We start from the raw sequence: 27,726 nt of genomic DNA on the forward strand, positions 1-27,726 counted from the left end.
ATAAGAACTACTTTAGGTGAAGGGAAAGACAGCACACAATACAGGGGAGGCCAGCACAATTGGACTAAACCAAAAGCAAAGAAGTTTCCTGAATAAACTGAATGCTTCGAAGGCCAGTGTAGCAGGGACAGGGATCTGGGGACCATGGTTTCAGGGGACATCTAAGTCAACTGGCATAATAAAATCTACTAAGAAAACATTCTGCATCCCACTTTGAAGAGTGGAGTCTGGGGTCTTAAATGCCAGCAAGCAGCCATCTAAGATACATCAATTGGTCTCAACCCACCTGGATCAAAAAAGAATGAAGATCACCAAGGACACAAGGCGATTACAAGCGCAAGAGACAGAAAGGGTCATGTGAACGAGAGACTACATCATCCTGAGACCAGAAGAACTAGATGGTGCCCGGCTACAACCAATGACTACCCTGTCAGGGAACACAACAGAGAACCCCTGAGAGAGCAGGAGAGCAGGGGGATGCGGACCCCAAATTCTCATAAGACCAGACTTAATGGTCTGACTGAAGCTGGAAGACCTCGATGGTCACGGCCCCCAGACCTTCTGTTGGCTCAGAACAGGAACCATTCCCGAAGCCAACTCTTCAGACATGGTTTGGACTGGACAATGGGTTGGAGAAGGATGCTGGTGAGGAGTGAGCTTCTTGGATCAGGTGGACACTTGAGACTATGTTGGCATCTCCTGCCTGGAGGGGAGATGAGAGTGTGGAGGGGGTTAGAAGCTGGTGAAATGGACACAAAAAGAGAGAGTGGAGGAAGAGAGCAGGCTGTCTCATTAGGGGGAGAGTAATTGGGAGTGTGTAGCAAGGTGTATATGGGTTTTTGTGTGAGAGGCTGACTTTATTTATAAACTTTCACTTAAAGCACAATAAAAATTATTAAAAAAAATATTTTGCTCTGTGAATGACGCTGTTAAGAGGAGGGAGAAACAAACACCAGGCTTGGAGAAAATATTTGCAAGCCACATACCTGAAAAATGACTACTATCTAGAATATATAATGAGCTGTCAAAAAATCAAAGGTAAAAACAAACAGAAAATGGACAAAACTCATGAAGAGGTATTTCACAGAAGAGGATATACATATGGCCAATAAGCACATGCAAAGATGTTTAACATTATTAGTCATTAAGGAAATGGAAATTAAACCACAACGAGATATCACTACAGTCTTATCAGAATGGCTGAAATCAAACACAGTGACAACATAAAATACTGACAAGGATGTGGAGAAGCTGTATCACTCATAGATTGCCGGGGAGAATGTCACATAGTATAGCCACTCTGGAAAACTGTTTAGCAGTTTCCTAAAAAACTACACATGCCACTAAAAAATACCCCAGCAATTACTTTCCCAGAGAAACAAAGACTTCTGTTCACTCAAAAACCTCTATATGAATATTTATAGCATCGTTATTCATAATATCCCCAAATTGGAAGCCATCCAGATGTTCTGCAATGGGTGCATGGTTAAACTAATTGTGGAACATCCATACTATGGAACACTCCCATACCCAGTGCCATCGAGCCAATTCCGACTCATAGCGACCCCATAGAACTGCCCCACAGGGTTTTCAAGGCTGTAATTTTTATGGAATCAGACTGCCACATCTTTCTCCCATGGAACAGCTGATGGGTTCACACTGCTAACCTTTCAGTTAGCAGCCCAGCACTTAACCACTGCATCACCAGGGCTCCTAGTCAGCCATAAAAAGGAAGGAACTACTGACACATGCAACAACCTGGGTGAATCTCCACAGAATTATGTGAGTGAAAAAAGCCAATCCCCGAAGCTTACCCACTATATGAGTCCGTTTATATAACACACTTTAAATGACAAAATTATAAAAATGGAGAACAGATTAGAAGTCATCAGGTGCTAAGGAAAGACTGGGTGCAGAAGAGAAGTGGGTGTGTCTAAAAAGGGCAACAAGAGAGATCCTTGTGGTGATGGATGGGTTTTTTATCCTGACTGTATCAATGTTAATATCCAGGTTGTGATATCGTACTGTAGTTTGGCCAGATGTGACCACTGGGAAACTAGGTGAAGTGTACATGTCACCTCTTTGTATTATTTCTGCATGTGAATCTACAATTATCTCAAAATAAAAAGTATAATTTTTAAAAGGCAAAAAATTATTTTCAGAACATCATTTTTCATAATCATTAAGGTCTTCCATTTTATTTGAAAAACATTGTGGAATGACATCAAGAACATGATGCATGAAGAAAGCAAGAGGTCATCAAAAAGACGGGGAAGAAAGAAAAGACCAAAATGGATGTCAGAAAAGACTCTGAAACTTGCTCTTGAATGTATAGTAGCTAATGTGAACAAAAGAAATGAGGAAGTAAAAGAGCTGAACAGAAGGTTTCAAAGGGTGCCTTGAGAAGACAAAGTATTATAATGACATGCAAAGATCTGGAGTTAGAAAACCAAAAGGGAAGAACACGCTTGACATTTCTCAAGCTGAAAAGACTGAAGAAAAAATTCAAGCCTTGAGCTGCAATAGTGAAGGATTCTATGAGCAAAATACTGAATGACTCAGAAAGCACCAAAAGAAGATGGAAGGAATACACAGAGTCACTGTACCAAAAATAATTGGTCAACATTCAGTCATTTCAGGAGGTAGCATATGATCAAGAATCGATGGTATTGACAGAGGTCCGAGCTGCACTGAAGACATTGAAGAAAAACCAGTTGAGATGTTTTAACAAAAAGATGCAGCCCTGGAAGTGCTCAGTCGTCTAAGCCAAGAAATTTGGAAGACAGATGCCTGGCCAACAGACTGAAAGAGTTTCATATTTATGCCTATTCCAAAGAAAGTAATCCAAATGAATGCAGAAATTATCGAACAACATCATTGATATCACACTTAAGTAAAATCTTGCTGAAGATCATAAAAGCTGTTGCAGCAGCACATCAACAGGAACTGCCAGAAATTCAAACAGGATTCAGAAAAGGACGTGGAATGAGGAATATCATTGCTGATGTCTGCTGGATCCTGGCTGAAAGCAGAGGATATCAGAAAAGTGTTTACCTGTGTTTTATTGACTATTCAAAGGTATGTGCTCTATGGATCATAACAAATTATAGATAATATTGCGAAGAATGGGAATTCCAGAACACTTAATTGTGCTCATGAGGAATTTGTACATAGATCAAGAGGCAGTTGTTCAAACACAAGGGGATACTGCATGGTTTAAAGTCAGGAAAGGTGTGCATCAGGGTTGTATCCTTTCACCCTACTTATTCAATCTGTATGCTGAGCAAATAATCTGAGAAGCTGGACTATATGAAGAAGAACAGGGCATCAGGATTGGAGGAAGACTCATTAACAATCTGTGATATGCAGATGGCACAACCTTGCTTGCTGAAAGTACAGAGGACTTGAAGCACTTACTGATGAAGATGAAAGATTACACCCTTCAGTATGGATTACACCTCAATATAAAGGAAACAAAAATCCTCACAACTTGGCCAATAAGCTACATCGTGATAAATGGAGAAGAGACTGACGTTGTCAAGGATTTCATTTTACTTGAATCCATAATCAACACCCATGGAAGCAGCAGTCAAGAAACCAAAAGACACATTGCATTGGGCAAATGTGCTGCAAAAGACCTTCGTAAAGTGTTAAAAAACAAAGATGTCACTTTAAGGACTAAGGTGCACTTGACCCAAGCCATGGTGTGTTCAACTGCCTTACATGCATATGAAAGCTGGACTGACAATGAATAAGGAAGACTGAAGAAGAACTGATGCCTCTGAATTACAGTGTTGGCAAAGAACATTGAATATACCATGGACTTCCAAAAGAATGAACAAATCTGTCTTGGAAGAAGTATGGCCAGAATGCCCCTTAGAAGCGAGGGTGATGAGATTTCATCTCAGGTACTTTGGACTTGTTATCAGAAGGGATCAGTCCCTGGAAAAGGACACCATGCTTGGTAAAGCAGAGGGTCAGCGAAAAAGAGGAAGACCCCCAACGAGATGGATGGACACGGTGAGTGAAACAATGGGCTCAAACATAACAATGATTGTGAGGATGGTGCAGGATTGGACAGTGTTTCATTCTGTTATACATGGGGTCACAATGAATTGGAACTTACTAGATGGCACTTAGCAACAACAATCTTTAAGCCTTCAAACTCCTTTCAAAGGAATTCAACTATGGGGAAGGAAGCTAGATTTAAAAGATATGTTTACTGAAATGTATCTTTAAAAGAACCAAAAAAAAAAAAGAACAGTAGCAGTAGCAGAAAAAACATGCCTTTTACATTTTCACCATTTTCTCATAGTTTTCTGCTCACAAACTAAAACTCAGAAATAAAACAAGCACAAGAGCCAAATGATTTTTCTTCTGCGCACAAAATGTTTTTGCCTTCCCTATCTCTAGTTATTTCTGTCTCTTTGTATTTTCTCCATCTCTCAAACCTAACCACTGGATGTTCAATATTATTGACTGGCAGACTGATTTATCTTCAGAAAACTCATTGTCCACTTAGGCACACTCCCTATGAAATCAGAGAGAAAGGAATGAGGGGAGGAAGACAGAACACAAGCAGTGCATTTTGGATGTTCTGTCATTTATCAACTAGGACCATGTGATTTCCTTTTAGACTCTGCCTGTTCCTGTGTGCAGCCAGATTTCTGATTACATAAAAGGCATGTATGTTATTCTTCTTAACCCTCACAAGGCCAGAAATACCACTCTGCCTCTGAGTAAAACTAATAAAGTAAAGCAGAGGACTGAGAACTTGGAAACTCAAAACAAAGTGATCTTAACATCCATCTCAACTTTGTTCAAAAGTAAGCTCTTTAAAGGTACAAAGAGGCTTCGCTTTCATTAGTAAGTCCACTATTGTGCATGAGTCAACAATAGCTACAGGAAATGTATTTCAACATCATTTCTTATGTTTGTGAAGCTGGAATTAGTTCCTATTGCTCATTCCTAGCACCTAGCATGGAGAAGGCACTCAGTTAATGTTTTCTAAATGAAATGCTAGCAGCAAACAGACGGAGATAGAATGGCATGTTCCCAGACAAGATTTCGGGTAGATAGTAAGTATCAGAGGCTGAATCATAGGATAAAAACTAGCCCACAATTTCCTTTTACAGACACTTCCATAAATAATGTGTTTTTGCTTTTTTCAATCAAAGAAGAGATCCTCAAAGAGCTAATGTCATTGTAATACTTATAGTCTAGCTCTAAAAGGTTTGATTTGGTTGCGGGGAGCTGGGAGGGGAGGACAGAATCTTTCTCTCTCTATGCTTTGCAATGGAATGGGACGAACTGCTGTCTCCACTGGACTTTATATACTACTAAATTATCTCTGCTTTTTTTCCTGTTTTTCTAATTATTTTCAAGAAAGTGAGGTGGTAGGTAAAGTCTATCTTTGTGTCCCAGCTGCTCCATACTGCTGGACCTTGACCACCCTGTTTTGAGTTTCCTCCCATTCTGCTGCCTATCAATAACACAAGTCAGCAGTTGAAGGTTTATCCTTCCCAGTGATATACATACAATTTTGAAAGTGCTTCATTGTGGTAAAAATAGATGTAACAAAACATTTGCCAATTGAACATTTTTCACATGTAGAATTCAGTGGCATTGGATACATTTATCACATTGTGCAACCATCACCACTTCTGTTTTCAAAGTATTCTACCACCATTAACAAAACTCAGTGCCCCCTAAGCAAAGACTCCCTCTTTCCCCCTCCTTTCCACCCCTGGTAGTCACTAATAAGCTTTGGTCTCTATACATCTGCCTATTTATATAAGTGGGATCATACAGTATTTGTCCTTTTGTGGCTGCCTTTTTTCACTCAGCATAACGTTTTCAAGAATCATCCATTTTGTAGCAGATATATACACAATTTTAACAGAAACTTCTTAATTAGAATCTCCAGGACCCAAAGTACTGGTTTCCTGCCCTTCTCAATCTAGCAGAAAACATAAAAGCCTTCCAGTCATCCCCAAACTTGAGCCAAATTAATAGTTATCATTTCTGCCCAGTTATAAAACCAACAGCAGATTAATAATTTTTTTTTAAAAAAAGATATTTTTCTGACCCTTAAATCATTTGTTGAATCACAAGGGAAAATAATATCTCTGGACATACTGATTCAAAATCGTGCAACTTGTTTAAATACTATCAATGAATTACAATCAAAGGTTTACGTGCCAAAACCCTACAGCACACCTCCTCATAACCACGACTTTCTTCAATCCTTCTAGTTCACTTGCTCAAATCCCTCAGCTATGCATGTCCTTCAACCAGAGAGATTTCCAATCTATTAACCTCTCCACTTGATCACTACCAACCAGCTCCCTCATAGCCACACTTTCTCCCTTATCCACCTGGGATTCATTCCATGGTCCATTTTGACGACCACTCTTAGTATCTTCAACTAACTCTCTGTGAGAAATACTATAAGAGTCTAGATAGAATGGTGGCAGAATTAAGGGAAAAATAAAGGTGCACAGAAATAGCATTAATTTTCCTAAGAGCCCAAATCTGAACTCAAAATGGTGGCCTGGGATAGATAGACAGTCCTCAACCTTCTACATTGAGTCTTCACAGATGAGGGTCATGTGTTTCATAATTTGTCCCTTGGTTGAACTGCCCCAAACCTCTCCTATAAACGATGAAATCCATATTTGTAGCATTTCCAGATCAGAAGCTTTGAATCTCAGTTCTACATCAGCCCAAAGACTGGTGAGAGAAGAATCTGATTGCATGGAGCTGGTTTGGGCTGGCGTGTCAGTCAGCCCCCACCCTCCACCCGCTACCCTTGCTCCAGGGCCTCTCAGGGCATCTAGAAGAGGTCCTCGAGGACTGAGGATAAGGTTTAGCACCCTCTCAGGCCCTGCTGGCTTCTTGCATCTTTGAAAACACTAAGTCCTTTAATGGACTCTCCACCTCCAACTGACTGCTTAATAAGACTAAAGCTTCATAAATGTAGAACCAAAATACTGTTTAATTACTACCTATTTTTTTTTATATAGATTAGTTTCCCTATCAAGTTGGCTCAGACAGATTTGCATGCAAAAGCTTTACTGGGATTCAATATCTGAAAAGAAGTAAGCCACCATCCATCTGCCAGTGGAGGCTTGCTTGCTGCTATGATGCTGAACAGGCTTCGGTGGAGCTTCCAGACTAAGACAGACAAGAAAGAAAGGCCTGGCAAGCTACTTCCAAAAATCAGACAGCGAAAACCTTATGGATCACCATGGCCTGATCTCTAACAGGTCATAGAGATGGTGCAGGACTGGGCAGGATTCTGTTATACATGGGGTCGCCATGAGTTGGATGGCAGCTATCAACAATAAAGAAGTAAGGGAAGCAGGATTGGGCAGAGGAAGCTGTTGAACTGTGATGCAGTCACAACAAAGACATTACTACAGGGAGCTCTGGGGCTGAGATATCCTGAATTGAGGCAAGGGGGCCAGGCCTTTATACCCCACATAGATTGAAGGATCTCCCCAGAGAGAGGGTGTGCCCTTGGCCAAGTCAGCTCCTTCCACCCAAACCAAACCCACTGCCGTCAAGTCGATTTCAACTGATAGTGACCCCCAAAGAGTTTCCAGGGCTGTAAATCTCTATGGAAGAAGACTGCCACATCTTTCTCCCTCAGAGCCAGCCGGTGGTGTTTCCAACCACCAACTTTTGGTTAGCTGTTGATTGCTTTAACCACTGTGCCGCTCCCCTCAGTCAAGGGCCATTTCTACAGAGGGACTCAGCTGTGAGCCAGCAGCAGCCTACATTCTCAACAGGTAGGTAAATGACTGCCTCAGTCCTGAAGTGGGATTGGGCAGCCCACCACAGTATCCACTAAACCAACCAAATCAAACCCGTTGCCGTTGAGTCGATTCTAACTCATAGCAACCCTATAAGACAGGGTAGAACTGCCCCATAGTTTCCAAGGAGTGCCTGGTAGATTCAAGCTGCCGGCCTCTTGGTTAGCAGCCGTAGGTCTTAATCACTATGCCTCCAGGGTTTCCCAGTATCCACTACATGGCCTTTTTAGGGCAAACAGTAAAAAGGGTGGAAATGAAATTTTAATGCCCTCTTATGTTAGAGTGTAGATTTGAGTTTCAACCACTTAAAACTATATTTTTAAGGAGGAACATTTGAATAGGCTGATTTCCTCTTCAATAAATCTTCTCATCAAACTTTCCTTCAGATCCTCTGAGGTCCTGAGGTGAAGCTGTCATTCTCTCCTGGTCTGAGCCAAATGAACACGCCTTTCTCAGCATCTACCACCCTCAGACCATTCACCTGTACATGTCTGCCTCCCTTTACCTGGTGTTCGCCTCAAAGATGGGAACCCATCTGTACATCCCCATGCCTAGCCTAATGCTTGGTAAATAGGACACTCGATAAGGGTTTGTGAAATGAATGAATAAATGAACAAGCTTGATTTATTTTTCTGCTCTGCAGAAACAACAATACAGAAAACACATTTGATGAAATGAGGATAACTCAATTTAGCGCTTGCCTTTATGTGTGCTTACTATCAGTGCTTAACAATGCCTGGTTGATTTCAACTAACTGGCACAGCATAAACAGGCTATTTTCAAACAATCAACTGTATCTTACAGGTTTCCTAAATAAAAGAAAATCAATCATAGAATTTGAATGCAAATTAAAAAGGAAATTAAAATGTAAGACATGAAACAGCTATTTGATCAGCTGTTACAATTGGCTGTGGACAGGCTATATTCGTGCCTTATCTAGATGGTGAGAAAAAAATTAATCATAGAAAATGGTTGGTTACAGGGCTATTTTCTTTTCCACACTGAAATCACAACAGAATTATCTAATTAATGATGCCAAACTTCTAGAAGCACAAGATAAATGGTATCCAATAAATTGAAAAGTACTATAATAAATATTTGCCCCTAGAAAATAATTCTAAGCATAAAGGATAAATTGCAAAACTGGTTTGTAGAGAGCAAATTTATTTGCCACCACTAAAATTTTAAAAAACTAAAAACATTTGTAATTTCTAGTATCTGCAACACCTTTAATTACAACTATGAACTGGTAAAGCATCTTGGTTTTCTGTCTACTGTGCCAGAGAGGGAGAAAAATGTTGGCTTCCTAAGAAGCCCATTATGAAAATTCCACCATAAAATAAAGTGATAGAACTTTCTTTGGGTAGGATCTGTAGGATGTCCCCACTTATATTCATAATATTGGGAACTTATGTCTTCTCTTTTCTTCTTTTTTTTCTTGATTAGTCTAGCTAGAAACTTGTCCATTTTTTTGATACTGTCAACAAACCAGCTTTTGGTTTTACTGATTTTATTTAATGTTTGCCTGTTTTTCATACCATTGATTTCCACTCTTTATTATTTCTTTCCTTCTATTTATTTATTTTTTTTAAGTATATCTACTCTTCTTTTTCTTTTGTTTTTGGTTTACTCTTCTTTTTCTAGCTCCTTAAGGTGGAAGCTTAGTCCATCAAAATTATACTTTGGTTCTTTTTTTTCAATTTTTTTATTTTGGTGAAAGTATACATAGTCAAAGATACACAATTTCAACAATTTTTACACGTACAATTCAGCAACATTGATTACACTCTTCAAGTTGTGCTACCATTCTCACTATTCTTTTCCAAATTATTCCACCACCATTATCTTAAACTCACTGCCCCCTAAGAATTCTGTCCAGCAATAGGAGATGGGTTAAATAAATTATAATACAACCATATATTATAAAGTTTTCAAGATTGTATGGGAGAAGAACATTTAAGACATGGCTAAATATTCATAATATATTATTATTTATTTTAAAAGGGCTAGCAATGAGTATGGAAAATACACCACGCGGTTTGTGAAAACAAAATATAGTAACAGAGGTTAGTTTTTTGTGGGGTTCAATTATGGGTTATTTGAACTTTCTTTTTGTCCTTCTCTGTAATTTATAAATTTTCACAATAAGTATGTATTATTTCTGTAACTCACGTTATTAAAAAATATTCCCACTTCTCAAAAAAAACTCCTCAACTGAAAGTCACCAAGAAGGAATGTGACTGCATCTTTCATTTATCAATGGCCTTTCTTTTTAAAAAAAAGTTTTTAGAGGGAATTTTGGTTATTAATTAATTTGGCTATTAATTCTCCACTTTAATCTTTAATTTTATCTTTAAAAGATGCTTTATTGGATAACAACAGTAGCGTTCTTCCAAAGAGCATGTTGCTTTAATGTAGAAAACTGGAAAATAACCTGAAGAATTGAGATATAATTAAAGACCATTTTTTTTAATTTCTATTTAGTTATTTTGTTGTTCTTATTGAGAATAAACAGCAAAACGTACACCAATTCAACAGTTTCTACATGGACAATTCAATGACACTGATTATAATTAAAGACAAGATAGAAAGACAACTAGGATCACAGGAATAAAAAGTAGTTCCAACTCTGTCAGATGGGGTCAAGATTCCAAATTCTATGTAAAATAATCCTTAGAAATGTTCGAAAAAATGTAGAAGAAAATTCGAATTCATAAAAAAGACCAGGCTTACTGGTCTGAGAGAGACTGGAGGAACCTCTGAGACTATTGTCCTGAGACACCCTTCTAACGTAGAACTGAGGCCGCTCCTGCTCCCGGGGGCCACTTTTCAGCCAAACAATAGGCGGGGCTATAAAATACACAAACAATAACACCTGTGAAGAAAGTGCTCCTTAGAACAATCAATTATATGAGACCAAAAGAGCAGCATTTTCCCAAAAGCAAAGACGAGAAGGCAGGGAAGGGCAGGGAAACCACACGAATGGACATGGGAAAACTAGGGTGGAAATGGGGAGAGTGCTGACACATTGCAGGGATTGCAACCAATGTTGTGGCGCAATTTGTGTATGAATTACTGGATGGAAAATTAATTTGCTATGTAAACATTTACCTAAGGCACAATAAAATGTTCAAGAAAAGAAAAAGAAATACTTGAGAGATTAAAAAAAAGAGGGATGATTCAGGAAGGAAGGAAAGAAAATAAAACTAAAGACCTAGTAGGACATCTTGGTTTGTAAGCTTTCACTTAAAGCATAATAAAAATTAAAAAAAAAAAAGCAGAGATTTAAAAAAAAAAGATTGAGCTTAAAATTCAGACATTAAGTAGAAATTTACCAGCATATGACATTTGAAATGCCATGAAAAGAAGACATCACTAACATTTGAAAGGCCAGACCTGCCTAAAGATGTTTTCTGATTGTGCCCCATCTCTTGCAAAGCAAAATATTTCAAGGACAATTTTATATAACAGATAGGATGAACTATTCACTTTGTGTTTGCGATTGCTCAAAATGTGTTTATCATTTAGTGAGTTGGGTCACAAACCTTGGGAAGAAAATCTCTTTTTATTTTATAAAACAAACAAAAAAATATTTTAAATGCAGTCAAGCCCTTCAATGCTGATTATAAAACTTCAGAAGGAAAACAATAATTTCTTTTTTTTTTTTTGATACTTCTCTGAGTAAGCATTCAGCAAAATAGTGAAAAGCAAACTGTACTTTTGAAGATTTTCTCCTCTCCATTCTTGTCCCCCATGCCTTCTCTTATAATCTCCCCTGAGTGTTCAGGGTAAGTCAATTCATTATAACCAATTGATCACCTCCCAACTTATTCTGGAATTGCTACCTATTTCTTGCCTTCCCTGACTCAGGGTTGCTCTCTTACCCACAAGGCACACAACTATCCACCCTTTCTTTATACCTAATTTTCAGTGGCTCCCAATTTCCAACCACATAAAAACCTAGCTTCTCACTTTGCTTTTCAATGTTTCATAGTTTCATTCTGCCCTCCTTCTACTAACTTTACCCGTTACCCACGTCCCCATACATTTAGTCTAGCCATGGTAGACTTCTACCTTCCTGTAAAGGAGTATAACCCACTAATTTGTGCCTCTGCACCTATTATTTATATTATTCCTACAGTGGTGTAAATGATTAATGTGCTCAGCTGCTAGCCAAAAGTTGGCAGTTCGAGTCCACCGAGAGATGCCTCAGAAGAATGGCCTGGTGATCTATTTCCAAACACTCAGATAGTGAAAACCCTGTGGAGCACAGTTCTACCCTAAAACACACGGGGTTGCCATGAGTTGGAGTCCATGGGAAGGTGTCTTAGTTATTCAGTATTGCTATAACAGAAATACCACAAGTGGATGGCTTTAACAAACAGAAGTTTATTCTCTCACAGCTGAGTAGGCTAGAAGTCTGAACTCAAGGCACCAGCTCCAAGAGAAGGCTTTCTCTCTCTGTCAGCTCTGGAGGAAGGTCCTTGTCATCAATCTTTTCTTGGTCTAGGAGCTTCTCAGCACAGAAACCCAGGGTCCAAAGGGCGAGCTCTACTCACAGGGCTGCTTTCTTGATGGTATGAGGTTCTCCCTGCTCCTCACACCGCTTCTCTTGTTTATATCTCAAAAGAGATTGACTTAAAATACAACCCAATCTTGAAGATTGAGTCCTGCCTTGCTAACTTAACTGCCTCTAATCCTGCATCATTAACATCATCCAAACCCAAAAACCAAACCCAGTGCCGTCGAGTCGATTCCAACTCATAGCGACCCTAGAGGACAGGGTAGAACTGCCCCATAGAGTTTCCAAGGAGCGCCTGGTGGATTTGAACTGCCGACCCTTTGGTTAGCAGCCATAGCACTTAACCACTATGCCACCAGGGATATTAACATCATAGAGGTTTACAGCACATAGAAAAATCACATTGGATGACAGAATAGTAGAGAGCCACACAATACTGGGAAACATAGCCTAGCGAAGAAGACACATTCTTTTGGGGTAAAACAATTCAAGCCATGACAGATGGCAACTGGTTTACCATCTGTAAAGCTTCTCTCTTCTTCTCTACCTACCCAAATCTTGACAGTTTTTCAGGACCTGTTCAAATTCCACTCCCTTAATGAGACTTTCCCCATTTCCTCAGGTTTTCAGTGATTTCTTCTAGCTAACTAGCCCTTGGGCCACAGTTTAGCACTCAATTATATATTGTTTTTTCATTGTTTCTCATTGCTTGTATGTGCTAGTCTTGTATCTCCAGCTGTATTTTAAGTTTTCTAAGGGTCAAAACTTGGTCTCATTCTTTTTCTGTACCTCCCTTCAGTAAGTAAATACATGCTGACTTTGGAAACATTGCTTACCGGGGCTTGGCTTTCTATAGTATGTTTGTTTACTGAAATAACTATCTAAAAATGAAACTGGTTAGTGGTAATTCTTACACAGGGTCACATGCAACTGTACACATTGCATTTGTCCCAGGTATTGATGGATATCTGCCATTATGCTATGATCTTGTCCCCTGCAATAATCTAATATTCATTCATTTCAAATGTTATTTAAGTTGTAGCCATCCTCAGTCAATGTGCATTGGTCAAATGCATAATGTGTATGTAGTTTAAATCTTGACTGGAATAAAGAAATGTACTAATATATTAGAATTTGGTGATAACATATTTGTTATCATTATTGATATCTGGAGAAATAGTACTTGACACCAAAACAACATCACATGGATTTTGCTATGTCGGTGGAACATGGGAATGCTACTGGCATCCAAAAGTTTGGAGAAAGAGGTTAGAAACTAAATTACCTCTTTAAGTTCATGGGATCAATTTGACCAGAGGCTACCTGATGATTTATTTTAAAAAAACACAGGAATCATTAAAACAGTTGCTTTCTTCAGTTAAAAGTGGTTGTTTTTGTTGTCAGGTGCCATCGAGTCAGTTCAGACTCATAGCAATTCTATAAAACAAAGTAGAAATGCCCAATAGGGCTTCCAAGGAGTGGCTGGTGGATTTGAACTGCTGACGTTTTGGTTAGCAGCTGAGCTCTTAACTACTATGCCACCTTCCATCAGGACAGCCTCTCCCAAGCTGTGCTCTCAAGCACGCCTCTCCCTGGCCCCTCGACTCTGCCCAAAGGCACTCAGCTTTCTCTCTCCGTGGGCCAGGAAGCCTACTGCACCATCTCGTCTGCCGGGTCTCTGCTGCCAGGTCTCTCCTGCCACCACTCCTCACCATCTTCAAGGTTACAGCTCTCTCTCTCTGTCTCCTGCTTCCATGAGCTTCTCAGCGCAGGGATCTGGGGTCTAAAGGACGCGCTCTCCACTGTTGGCTGTTATTCCTTGGTGGTGGTAGGATACTCACCTACCAAGTGGTAGCATCTTTAAATAAACTTTAATTACATACAAATCAGTTGCGTAAGGTAACCACTTTACCAAAATCCTCTCAACGTGTGTGTGTCTTTGCATTTGCAACCATATGAGCGGGAACAAAAGAGATAAAAACAGATTCTAAGTTACTGATGCAGGGGAAATGGTTGCAATGACACTGGGCAAAGGTTAAGAGACTAAAACTAGTTTCTCCTACAATGACATTTTCACGGGAGTAGAAGAAATGAAACAGGGAAATGAATGTTAAATGGAGTAATACCAGGTTGACCCTATTATTAACCAAACATCTACCAGACACCAAATGAATTGCAAGTCTTCATAGAGAAATGTGTTTTGTGTTTATAGTTTCTGATATATTTATCTTTCAAACGTATATTAAAAATAATCAGAGTTTAAGCTTTTTCTTTAAATTTAGCTGCTGTTTTTCTTTTATTATCTGTCTTACTTAGTAAATCATATACAGGCCAAGAAAGCAGGGTTCATGACAGCATTCCTGTTACAGGATAAGATTCCGTGTGTGTGTGCACACACGCGTGCGTGCACGCACATATCTATGTGCACGTGTGTGTCTGTGTATGTGTTGGCATGTGTTGGTGTGTATCTCTGTGTGTTAGTGTGCATGTCTGTGTGTCTCTGTGTGTGTGTATCAGGGTGTGTGTGTTGGTACATGTGTGTTAGTATATGTGCTTTGGAGGTGTATGCGGGCATGTAAACGTGTGTTAGCACATGTGCATGTACAACCACAAACCAATTCCTCAGCCCAACGTTTGATAGTGGAGTAGGTGGGCGCACTGGCACTTTACACCCACTTGTGGCTAGTGGCCATTTTGTCAGTTTGGTAATAATAATAGCTAATATCTATTGTGTACCTATCAGAAGCCAAGCCCCATTCCAAGCACTCTAGGTGCATTTTCTCTTTTAATTCTCTCAACTTCCTTGTGAAGTATATTATCATTATCCTCATTTTCCAGATGAGGAAACTAAGACATGGAAAAAGCTAACTACTTTGCTCAAGGTGGCAAAGCTAGTTAGTGGTGGAACCAGCATAGACTCCATGCTCTTAGCCTCTCTGTGCAACCACTTCCTCTGTGTGGTAGGGAGACTAGACCTAGGCACCCAGCTAGAGAAGGAAACTGTTGCCTTTGCCAATGGCCAAGCCAGGCCTTCAATCTGTCCTGGTGACTTCTGAGGGTATAAACCCATTGCCATCAAGTCAATTCTGACTCATAGTGACCCTATAGGACTGAGTAGAACTGCCCCATAGGCTTTCCAAGGAGTGGCTGGTGAATTCGAACTGCTGACCTTTTGGTTAGCAGCCAAGGTCTTTAACCACTACACCACCAGGGCTTCGCTCTGAGGTTTCAAAAGTACCTAAAAGCTGTGGCTCCAGTGGCACGTGGTTCTGCCCACATAATCCATCAATCCAGTCCCTCCCATTAATATATCCCAGGCATTAGAGAAGAGCAAAAGACAGAGGGCTTTGCCATTCATGACCCTCCTAGACCTGCTGTGAAAATCAAGCTCCTAACACCTTGCCCAGCATGTAGACAGTATCTGATAATACTAGCTCTTTGTATTAAGACAATTAAGTCTTAATTAAGACAGCTAAGTCTTAACTCCAGTTAAGACAGGAGTCAGATGGCTGAAAGAAGGACCACGTCAGAGTCAGAATAACAGCCAGGCTGGGATGATGCTGAAATACAGGTCTAAAGGGCTTCCAAAATTTCTCCTGATGAGAAACACAGAGGGTTCCAGAGCCCAGGATGAGCCTGAGCCCCTCGCTGGGGGAAATAAATGAATGGGGTAGGGCAGGAAGAGTCTGGAACTAGGCAGTTCCCTATAAATGCCTACATGCATACCCCACATCCTATTGCCCCCTTTGAAAAGTCTCACATCAAGAATAATTATTTGGTGAAGAGGAAGAAGTGATTACATATAAATGCGTGTTTCTGCTCCCATAGATTGAATACCCTAGAAGCCAAACAAGGATGTATTTTCCCAAACGCAAAATAAGGAGTCTAAAAGTTGAAGCCATAACGACCCTGTGTGTAGGCCTTCTCGTGAATTCTTTCTAATCCTCATAACTCTCCTAAAGATGAGGAAGCTAAAGAACCAGGAGGTTATGTAACACAACAGTCAAGTGAAGGAATCCAGCTTCCTACCCCCTCTGTCTGACAAAGGAGCCCTGGTGGTGCAGCAATTAAAGTGACTGGCTAACCGAAAGGTTGGCCATTTGAACCCCCACTCTGGGGAAGAAAGATGTGGCAGTCTGCTTCTACAAAGATTATAGCCTTGGAAACCCTTGGGGCAGTTCTACTCTGTCCTATAGGGTCACTATGAGTCATAATTGACCAGACAGCAATGGTTTCTGTCTGCCAGTAAAGTATATGCTCTTTTAACATTGCTGTACTGTCTCTCTATATTCTTTCATTGGATAAAAAATAGAATATACAAATTCCCAGGTGCATCTATACTTCTTTTATTATTCTAGAACATTCGAGCGGGTTATAGGAGCCCTCAGAAGTTCTCCATCTTTCTTCATCAAAGGTGAGGAGAAAGTTTTCGCCATTAACACAGGGGCAACATCTGCCCACCTGTGACCCTTAACTCACAATATTTTGTTGTGAGCATCTCTGATGCTCCCTGCCAGGCCAGTCCTACCTACCTCACCAGCCTGCAGCCAGGCTCACTCTCCTGACCACACATATCATCTGCCATGTCTTGGTGACAATTTTAAAGGCTAGCTTCAACTCTTCCAGAGATCTCAACCAAATGCCTGAGCCTCCTTCAGATGGCTGAATTTCCTCTCCCAAGTCTGGCCAGTGCTTTCTCCTTTCTGTTTCGAGTTCCCCTTTTGTAGCTTTTATTTTGAGGATTGAGCAAGAGCCATTCAAGAATTTCAAAAACACAGTTCCCATGGTTCCACCAGCACAAATACTAAAACCAAGACTTAGGACTGAAGCTACATGCTGTTCTCCCCTTCCTGTCCCCTCCCCTCCCAGTCCTGCCTAAGACTCCATAGGTGACCTGATACTTGGGTGAGAGATTTGGGTAAGGATGCATTTATATCCTGTACGTGGTTTTAAGAAGCTGTTCTACAATTGCCTTGAAAAAGTTTTCAATCATCAAAACAGAAAGTTATATATTCACCAGCTATACCCCCAGTACCCAGTACATCTGTGTTTATCTCAAAAGGGGTGATTAAAATGTGCTGACAGCTTTAAAAATTATCAGAAAATGACCAGAATGTCCCATGTTTAATAATTAACAAAGCTTTAAAACCAGAGTCAAATTCAGGGACTTTAAAAATAAATCATTGTGTCAGTCCCTTATTCACTCTAAAGTTCTGATTTTTACTACTTTTCTCATTCTTAATGCGATTTTGTAGGAAAAGCAAAAGGGTTGGCGGTAAATGGATCTGAAATTCAGACCCAGTCAATTGTCACTTTGTTGGTGTAAAGTTCATTAATTCAACATGTTTATTGAGCATTCATTGTGCCAGGCAGAGCTCTGGGGCTGGGGACTGGGGCCTCTATGGGGAGGGAAAGAGATACCTCCCCAGCCTCCAGAGGCTTAGGCCCTAGTGAGGAGGAAGACACTGAATAAGGAGGAACTAAAAACTCATGGAAAAGAACACAGAGGTAGGACAGAGTTAATCAGAGGCACCTAATCCAATCTGTTGGTATTAGAAAAGGCTGCCCTCACAAGCCACATCTGAGCTCAAATCTGGGGTTAACTAAGTGTTTTTCCATTTCTCAGTTTCCTCATCTCTCTAACGAATCTGTGCAGAATGGCTGAAATACCTTCCATCTCCCTGTGGGGGATATAAGGGTCTCCCACAGTCCTGTCCTTGGCCCCATCTCTTCTCTCTACACTCTTGGCTTTGGTCATTTCATCTACTTCAGTGGCTTCAACTAAAACACCTCAGCCTCATACATCTGTAACCCCAACTTCTTCCTTATGTTTCCAACTGCTAGAGTTCTCTCCCTGACTGAGCACCTCCAACTCTAGATGTCCCATCTTTTCCCAAAATCTGCTCGTCTTTTTAATTTCCCTATTTTTGCTAACATCATCACCATATTCCCAGTCATCTGATACATATCCTGTGAATGAAAAATTGTCAGTGGACGCTCATTGACCACAGATGGAGATAAAGCTTTTAGTATGACATACAGGCCGCCACACACACAATTCATACCGACTCATCTTTCTGGCTTTGTCTCCCACCAGCACCCCCAACCCTTCACACTGAAATCCTTTTTTTTTTTCTGCTTTAAGTGAAAGTTTACAAATCAAGTCAGTCTCTCACACAAAAACTTACATACACCTTGCTACATATTCCCAGTTGCTCTCCCCCTAGTGAGACAGCCCACTCCCTCCCTCCACTCTCTCTTTTCGTGTCCATGTTGCCAGCTTCTAACCCTCTCTACCCTTTCATCTCCCCTCCAGGGACGAGATGCCAACATAGTCTCAAGTGTCCACCTGGTCCAAGAAGCTTACTCCTCACCAGCATCCCTCTCCAACCCACCGTCCAGTCCAATCCCTGTCTGAAGAGTTGGCTTTGGGAATGGTTCCTGTCCTGGGTTAACAGAAGGTCTGGGGGCCATGACCACCGACTGGAGTCCTTCCAGTCTCAGTCAGACCATTAAGTCTGGTCTTTTTATGAGAATTTGGGGTCTGCAACCCACTGGTCTCCTGCTCCCTCAGGGATTCTCTGTTGTGTTCCCTGTCAGGGCAGTCATCAGTTGTAGCCAGGCACCATCTAGTTCTTCTGGTCTCCAGATGATGTAGTCCCTGGTTCATGTGGCCCTTTCTGTCTCTTGAGCTCATAATCACCTTGTGTCCTTGGTGTTCTTCATTCTCCTTTGATCCAGGTGGGCTGAGACCAATTGATGCATCTTAGATGGGTGCTTGCTAGCGTTTAAGACCCCAGACGCCACTCTTCAAAGTGGGATGCAGAATGTTTTCTTAATAGATTTTATTATGCCAATTGACTTAGATGTCCCCTGAAACCATGGTCCCCAGACCCCTGCCCCTGCTACGCTAGCTTTCGAAGCATTCAGTTTATTCAGGAAACTTCTTTGCTTTTGGTTTAGTCCAATTGTGCTGACCTCCCCTGTATTGCGTGCTGTCTTTCCCGTCACCTAAAGTAGTTCTTTAAAAAAAATTTTTTTTAAAGTAGTTCTTATCTACTATCTAGTTCACACTGAAATTCTTACCTCTTTAGTAACTATTGACTTAATAGTATACCAACCACTTTTTAGGCCTCTGGACCTTGTAGATAGTATGTTATTCCAGTTCTAATGTACTTAGCATCAAGGTGGGTCCCTTTTGAATTGTGTTAAGCACAACAGATCAGAGTTGGAGCCTCACCGTTGTGTAGGCTGAGCATTCTATTTATTAGGTGATGCTTCCCGGATGTGTTAGTTTTGTAATCTTTTGTAAATGTTTGCCTTTTTTCCCTTGATTTCTGTGAGATAAGCTTTTGAGCATTAATTACAGCTTTCCTGTATGATAGTTAGGGAACCCTGATGGGTTTGATTTGGTTCTTCTGTGTCATATTTGGAAAACTAGAGGTTCCCCATGTAACTAGTGGAAAGGTGCCCACAATAAAGTCTCTAGTTATTATTGGTATATTGTCATACCACAGATCAATGGAGCCAAAGTGCCACTTGCCTTATTGGTGGCTTGTATTACCAGATCATATTTCTCAAAATCCAAATTACCTACCAGAAATTTAAACACACTCAGTTAGTAAGCTTGATGGCATGTGAAACACATTCCATCAAAAAAACCTTTTTTAGGAAAAAATTTGGTAACGAAAGGGTATTAAGTTTTCCCAAACAAGCCATCATGTTCTTTCACATATTGATGATTTTGCATCAACTGTTCCTTAGCTTGGAGCCCTGGTGGCGCACTGGTTAAGACCTTGGCTGCTAACCAAAAAGTCAGCAGTTTGAATCCACCAGCTGGAAACTCTATGGGGACAGTTCTACTCTGTCCTATAGGGTCGCTATGAGTCAGAGTGGACTCGCTGGCATTGGGTCGTTTTTGGTTCCTTAGCTTAAAATGCTTTCATCATCTAGTCTCCTGGTGAATTCGTATTCATCCTAGCTCCTGGGGATGCATACAGATAAGCACTTCATTACTAGCTGAAAGGCTGGCAGATCGAACACACCCAGATGCGCCTCTGAAGACAGGCCTGGTGACCTGCTTCTGAAGGGTTACAGCCTTGAAAACTTTATGGAGCAGTTCTACTCTGCATACATGGGCCACGATGAGTCAGAATCAACTCCAACTTGACAGCAACTAACAACAACAAAACCTAGTTCAAATAGCACCTCCCCTACGAAGCCTTCCCAGATTTTCTCTGGCAGAATTTGACATTTTCCCCTATTGCCTTCCCTAGAACCTTGTACATGGGCTACTAAAGCATCTATCCTAGGTTATTAGCCTTAATTATTTTCAAGGGCAGCTGCCCTGTATAATTTGTCTTTTATTCTCTTTGGGACAGAATGTGGGATAGTAAATATACATTGAATGAATAAATAATGAATTAATGAACGGGTCCCTACTGTGGAATGTACCGCTTTCTACCTTGTATTGTCTTTGTTTGAGTATACCATCTCCCTTCTTAGACTAACAAGTCTTCCAGATCAAGAGCAACATGACCCATTTTTGCATCACCAATCACAGTCTCTACCACCCATATGTCAGTTTGTCATTCCGTGGTGGCTTGGGTGTTGCTATGATGCTGGAAGCTATGCCATAGTTATTCAATGCTAGCAGGGTCACCCATGGTGGACACAGTTCAGCAGAGCTTCCAGACTAAGACAGTAGAAAGAAAGGCCCAGCGATCTACTTCCGAAAATTAGCCAATGAAAACCCTAAGGATTACAATTGAATGTTGTCTGATATAGTGCTAGAAGAGAAGCCCCCTAAGCTGGAAGGCACTCAAAATACACAGTGGCTGCAACAATAGACTCAAGTATGCCAGCAATCGTGAGGCTGGCATGGGACCAGGCAACATTCGACTGTGTTGTACATGACTCGCAATGAGTCAGAATCGACTCAACAGTGACTAACAACAGCACCACCACAGTCTATCCTGATGCCTACTGTTTGAAATAATGAGTGAAACTCTCGTGGGACCTGGTGACATATTTCAGACTTTGTAAAGCTATTTCACACACATTATTTCTCTTGCCTTTCTCAATAACCCTATAAACTAAGTATGACTAATTGGTGTTACCCCTATGCAACTGATAAAGCAATTAAGTAAGGAACCCTTGGAACCCTGCTTTCTTGGTTTATAGAGCAATGCTTACTCCATGTAATGTTAAGAAAAGGCAGATCTACTCATCAATCCTTTGGTTTCGATCAGAGTTTGGGGATAAATCTAGAGGTTCACCAGTGGTCTGTTAAAAAAAAAAAAACCTAAATCCTTATCTACCTCTCCCGAATGTGTCTAATATAAATCACTTGAGTGAGCATGAAGGTTTGGAGTATGAATAACAGAGGATAAAATAAAGGGGGGGGTAGGAGATGGAAGAATCTGAACACATACTTTGAGCAAGAAAAAGACTTTAGGGGCCTGAAAAGAGACTCTTCAGCTTCCATAAGATGGGGTGCTATGCATGGTACCATCGAGAGGTACTTAGTTTTTAAAACACCTAGGTAGGTATGCTTTTAAGTCCAAGTTTCTTTAGGAGAGATGTTTAAAAATACTGAAGGAAAACCAAATCTATACAGCCTTGGCCAACCTCAGCCTGCCACTTATTTCAAAGGCTCTGTGTTAGAAATATTTTCCAAATCGTATACATAGTATACATAGAGATTTGGCAAGCAAGGTTGCCTTGGGCTGGCAACTCCTACAAAAATAGTTCTCACACACATCTGGGCAGCCCCGTCCCCTACCTCATGCTCTCCCCGACCTCCATTCCCCACCACCACCACCCAGCCCCTGCTCCTGAAGCCCAAGGGCTGTGCTTTAAGCATCTATGTACCTGCAGCACTGGGCATAGAGCCTGGCATGGGATGGGTGAGCTCATGAGGGCCAGCTAGACAGAAGTGCACCCTCCTCACTGCAGCCTGAGATCTGATCCAAAGTGGAGGAAGGCTGGGGTTGGGGGAGTAGCACAGGACCAGGGTTAATACCCAACATCCAATGCCATGGTTTCCTCATCTAGCACAGGAACAGAACTGCTCTCTGCTCCAGAAGGTTAAAGAGGCCACTTGAGATGTGGTCAGGGCAATTCCTAGACAACACATCCATGGGTTCTGGAGGTGTCCTAAAATGACTGCTCAAGCACCAGGAGGTGTGGGAGGCTGTTCTAGGACTATTGCTTATTCCCACTGACCCCACCCTGGATGATTTGTCTGACCCTCCTAAGGGAAGGGGTTCTCCCACTGACCCCATCCCTCCTTCTGACTCCTGACTTTGGGGGCCCTGCGTGCACACGGCCCTTTGTGTTGGAGGGGGGAGCCTCTGCCTTCTCCCTGCCAGTTTCTCCACACCAGCCCTGCTGGGTGGCTTGACCACCCTGTGCCAGAATGGAATGGTAGGGAGGGAGGCATTTGCGAAGGAGGCTCTGCAGTCCCATGACAATTAGGGAACTGCAGAGAATCAGGGTAAGGAAGGTCTTGCCCAGGGTTCAACCATTCCTCCTGTGCCAGGAGCTGATCAAGGTCGCATTCCAGGTGCCAGCATAACAATGCGTTGTGGTGCATGCAAATGAGGGTGCAGGGTGTACAGGTCAAGTTGGAGCCAAGGACTGACCTTTGAGCCACCCTTCAGTAAGAGTCCCCTGCAAGAGTCCCCTGCCTCCCTCGTGCCCTTTCCCCATGCAGTGAAGAATCCAGCAAGCGCAGGCATGTTGTTAGCCTTTGGGGATAAGGAGGAGTTCGAAGTCTGGCCCCAGACCTTCAGCAGACTTTCGGCCTCAGGCTTCTGTCCAGGGACACACCAAATCCTTCCCCCAAGGGAGGGTTCATGGCCCGGTGCTCTGGACCCGCTCGATCCCCGCCGGTGAACTGAGTGTCTGGGGGCTGCCGGGGGAACCCCCTGCCGCATAGACGCCCCGCGCGCCTCCCAGACAGCCACCTGTCCGAGCAGGAGGAAAGAAGAGAGCGCAGCGGCGCGTGGCGACTGACCTGAGATGCCGCCCCCCACCACGACCACGTCGCATTTGCTGCTCATGGCGCTTGCCCCGCTCTGAGTCGCTCCGGCGCCGGCGCCCGCTGCTCTGGTCTTGGACTCGGCCCCCGCCCGCCGCTCGCTGCCCCGCGCAGTCGCGCCTCTGCGGAGCAGCTATATGGCTCGCCCGGGGCGCCCAGAACCCGAGCCCCGCCCGCCGCCAATGCGCAGCCCGGGCGGGGAGCCGGCCACCGCCCCCAGCTGGCCGCCGCCCCCAGCTGGCCGCAGCCCAGGCCTGGGGGATGGGGCGCCCGGGCGGAGAGGTCACTTGGGGCCCCAGAAAGGCCCTGCCTAGGGCCACCACCAGTTGGCCTTCTGCAGGATGTTTTCCTATGGCCTCCCTAGTGCGTCGTGGAGCTTGGAGGCTAAGAGGGTGGCAGATCAGGCCCCCTTCCTCCAGCCCCCAGTTATGCTGCTGTGTGGAGCAATAATGATCGTGCGGTTGTTGTGTGACCTCCAGTCGATTCCAACTCATAGTGACCCTATAGGACAGATTAGAACTGCAATGTTTCCAAGGCTGTAAATCTTTATGGAAGCCGACTGCCACAGCTTTCTCCACAGTGACTGGTGGGTTCCAACCGCTGACCTCTCGGTTAGCCGCGGAGGGCTTAACCACTGTGCCACTCGGACTCCTATTATAATGATCATAAATAAACAAAAAAAACCAAAACCACTGCTGAGTTGTCTGACTTGTAGAAACCCTACAGAACAGAGCAGAACTGTCCCATAGGGATTCCAAGGCTGTAAATCTTTGTGGAAGTTCACTGCCACATCTTTCTACCCCAGAGTAAATATTAATTGAGCACTTTCTAGGCACCAGGCACTGCCTTTCACATGCATCCTTCCACTTAAACCTTACAACACCTCATTTTACACGTGAGGACAGCAAGATTAAGTAATTGGTGAGTGGAGAAAGCAAGATAGAAAGGCAGGTGACACGGAATACAACAGAGAACCCCTGAGAGAGCAGGAAAGCAGTGGGATGCAGACCCCAAATTCTCATAAAAAGACCAGACTTAATGGTCTGACTGAGACTGGAAGGACCCCGGAGGTCATGGCTCCCAGACCTTCTATTGGCCCAGGACAGGAGCCGTTCTCGAAGCCAACTCTTCAGACATGGATTAGACTGGACAATGGGTTGGAGAAGGATGCCGGTAAGGAGTGAGCTTCTTGGATCAGGTGGACACTTGAGACTATGTTGGCATCTCCTGCCTGGAGGGGAGATGAGAGGGTAGAGGGGGTTAGAAGCTGGCGAAATGGACACGAAAAGAGAGAGTGAAGGGAGAGAGTGGGCTGTCTCATTAGGGGGAGAGCAACTGGGAGTATGTAGCAAGGTGTATGTAAGTTTTTATGTGAGAGACTGACTTGATTTGTAAACTTTCACTTAAAGCACAATAAAGATTATATAAAAAAAGAAAGGCAGGTAGGTAGATAGGTAGGTGGGTAGGTAGGTAGATAGACGATAGATAGATGATAAGCCGGAAAGATTCCGAGACCCACTTTGATCCAACACACAGTACTGCCATTTATCTTAATTCCCAGCCCACTTCGCCCTCCTTCCAAACCACTTCCTACTCCACTCCCCCTGCCCTTGGCCCACAATTAACTCAGGAAGCTTTCAAATGCAGCACCCAAAGGGAAACATTCTGATGCCCTTAAATTGCTCTACTTTTGCAGTGATGGCAACAGCCAGTCACATGTTGAGCAACCCTAGGTGTTAGTGCTGGGCACTGCTGAGGCAAGAACCCAGGAAGCTGGGGACAACAGTGGGGCAGCCTCAAATGGGCGGGGCCAAGTTCTAAGACCTTCTGAAGCAGCAAGCAGCATTAGTTTTTTGGCCCCAGGAAGTGGAGCCGGGAACCCTGGCTTTGCCAACCATAGGGGTGGTTCAACAAGATTATATGTGTTTAAGCTGAGATGGCTCCAAGTAAAACAGAACACTAGGTAAGCTACCTTTGGGAGCTAAAAGTGAGAACAAGAAATGTAGGGTGGCTTTTCAAGAAATAATGTGTGCAGCGCTTCTGTTCAGGCTAGGAAATCTGTGGGCCTAGGAGGGGCTGAGTCCAGGTCTGGTGAATTGATAAGAGCCTGAATCACATCTCCACCTCATCCTGCCCCATTCTGTGTATCCACCTGCTTACCAAGGCATCCTAAGCTTCTGATGCCCTCAGACTAAAAGAGGGTTTGGACTCGTATTTGATTGAGAAATCACTAGTGTCAGGGAAAGTCTTGGTCTAGCTCTGACTTCTAGAGCTAGAAGTTTCTTCTAGAAACTTTCCTCCCTCCTGCTTTGGGATAAAACATACATACCCTGCACCTCAGCTGCACTTAGGCCCCCTAACCCTGAGCCCACCCTATCCCCCCACTACACTGCAGACGGCCTGTGCTGGCCTCCTCCTTGCAGTGCCCTACCTGGTCCACCTCCATCCACAGGGCCCAGAAGCTGTGGGGCTTTTTAGCTGTGGACACTCTGTCCCTTCATCTAACCTGCAAGTCAGTCTTGTGTGCAGTGGGGTGAGATTGGTGGACAGGATCCTTGTGGGATCTGCTTGGCATCATTTTGTTTAGCTACCACAATGCAAAGTCAACCAGGGGCCTTTGAGTCCAATGCAGGATCAATACTCTTTCTCTAGGTCCAACGGACAATGAGGCCAGGTGAGGAACTGCCCTGGTGTCCATGGTGCCTGTGGGGAAAGCTCACTGACAAACGGAATTGTCCCCAAAGATAATCAGTTGCCTTGTGCTCTATGAGGTCAAAAATGGGTTGAACAACTCAGGCCTTTGTCATAGGTGAAAAAGGAGTCTTTTTAGAGGGTCTGAGGCTCCTTCTGTCTGCACACACAGGCAGCCCTCAAGCCTGTTGAGGACCCACAGTCTCCTGGGTGGGGTAACTCTTGAGGTCTATCTCTCATATATGGTCAAATGAAGCCTCTAAAAGCAGTGCTTCTCAAACTTTAATGTGCATACAAATTACCTAGGTCTGGGGTATGAAAGTTTGCATTTAGAACAAGCTCCAGATGATGCTAGAGCAATTGGTTCATGAACCACACTTTGAGCACATTCTCCTCTATTCTAGCCCTCTGGCTCCACCTCAGTTCCAGAATCAGCCCCATACTCTTAGAGCTCCTTACCTATTTCAAGGCAGTTCTAATCAGAAAGCATTGCTCATTATGCTAGCATTTATTGGAAAATCTTCCATGTGGCAGATCCTTTGCTGAGCCCTGGAGAAGAGATGAACAAGACAAAGACTTTTCACTGCCCTCACGGAGCTCACACTCTGCCAGGGAAGACATCTTGGAAGAGTGATCACAAGTATAATTCTCAGTGCTACTCAGAAACCCTGGTGGTGTAGTGGTTAAGTGCTACGGCTGCTAACCAAAGGGTCAGCAGTTCAAATCCGCCAGGCGCTCCTTTGAAACTGTATGGAGCAGTTCTACTCTGTCCTATAGGGTTGCTATGAGTCAGAATGGACTCAGCAGCACTGGGTTTGGTTTGGTGTTTTTGTACTCAGAAACGTATAGTAGGACAAGATACCCTAGCTCAGGCAATCAAGGAGAACTTGCAGGAGGAATGATTTTCCTGTTGGTCCTAGAAGGATGAATTGGGGTTAATCAACTGTTGAGGAGGACAAGCACATCAGGCAAAGTAAACACCAAGTGCTAAGTTGTGAGGCAACCCTGAGGCTGGAGCATTAGAAGAACCTGACGCTGTCCAGGTTAGAGAGAACGTCTTTGACCTCCTTTAGTACTTACTGTAAACGTGGCAAATAATAAGATAATAACAGGGAATAATTAACAATGACTTAAATGATATAGGGAAACTCTGGTGGCATAGTGGTTAAGAGCTATGGCTACCAACCAAAAGGTCAGCAGTTTGAATCCACCAGGCGCTCCTTGGAAATCATATGGGGGCAGTTCTACTCTGTCCTATAGGGTCACTATGAGTCGGAATTGACTTGATGGCAACGGGAAAATGATATGGAGCATCGTTTATTTTTGTGTGTGTTTGTATCTTCTCTTCCCAACTAGAAAATAAATACTTGCAGGAAAGGGATCACACATTATCTTTCATTCATCCATTCAAGAGCAGCTTATTGAGCACAAACTCCACATCAGGTGTTGTGTTCATCATTGGAAATATGCCATTATAAACAGGAAAGGATGCTAATCCTAGCAAAACTAAATCTGAAAACAGACAATTACAATAAGCCTAATTTATGTACCCACAGTGTAATGCTCAACATCTCTAACCAAGAAGCACAGAGGAATGCTGTTGGCCTCTAGCACTGTTTATTTGCCTTTGAACTTGATGAAATCCATATTTC

The 27,726-nt window shown here is 42.8% G+C and overlaps 1 protein-coding gene and 1 long non-coding RNA gene across 3 annotated transcripts in view; one reads left to right on the plus strand and one right to left on the minus strand.

Moving 5' to 3' along the window:
- The window catches only part of MAOB (monoamine oxidase B), a 179,265-nt gene extending 155,777 nt beyond the window's left edge, over positions 1-23,488 (minus strand). For both annotated transcript variants that reach the window (XM_023557945.2, XM_010597740.3), the window contains exon 1: positions 23,360-23,488. In XM_023557945.2, the coding sequence (XP_023413713.2) occupies positions 23,360-23,405 (46 nt within the window). In that variant the 5' untranslated portion in view covers positions 23,406-23,488. The remainder of the gene's footprint in view (positions 1-23,359) is intronic.
- On the plus strand, positions 1,906-10,693 carry LOC135228905 (uncharacterized). Its single transcript, XR_010319765.1, has 3 exons — positions 1,906-4,020; positions 7,026-7,793; positions 8,204-10,693. It is a non-coding gene; the product is annotated as an uncharacterized LOC135228905 (long non-coding RNA).
- Positions 23,489-27,726: the final 4,238 nt, after the last annotated feature.

Source organism: Loxodonta africana, chromosome X, assembly GCF_030014295.1.
Source record: "Loxodonta africana isolate mLoxAfr1 chromosome X, mLoxAfr1.hap2, whole genome shotgun sequence".
NCBI classification, from domain to species: Eukaryota; Metazoa; Chordata; class Mammalia; order Proboscidea; family Elephantidae; genus Loxodonta; species Loxodonta africana.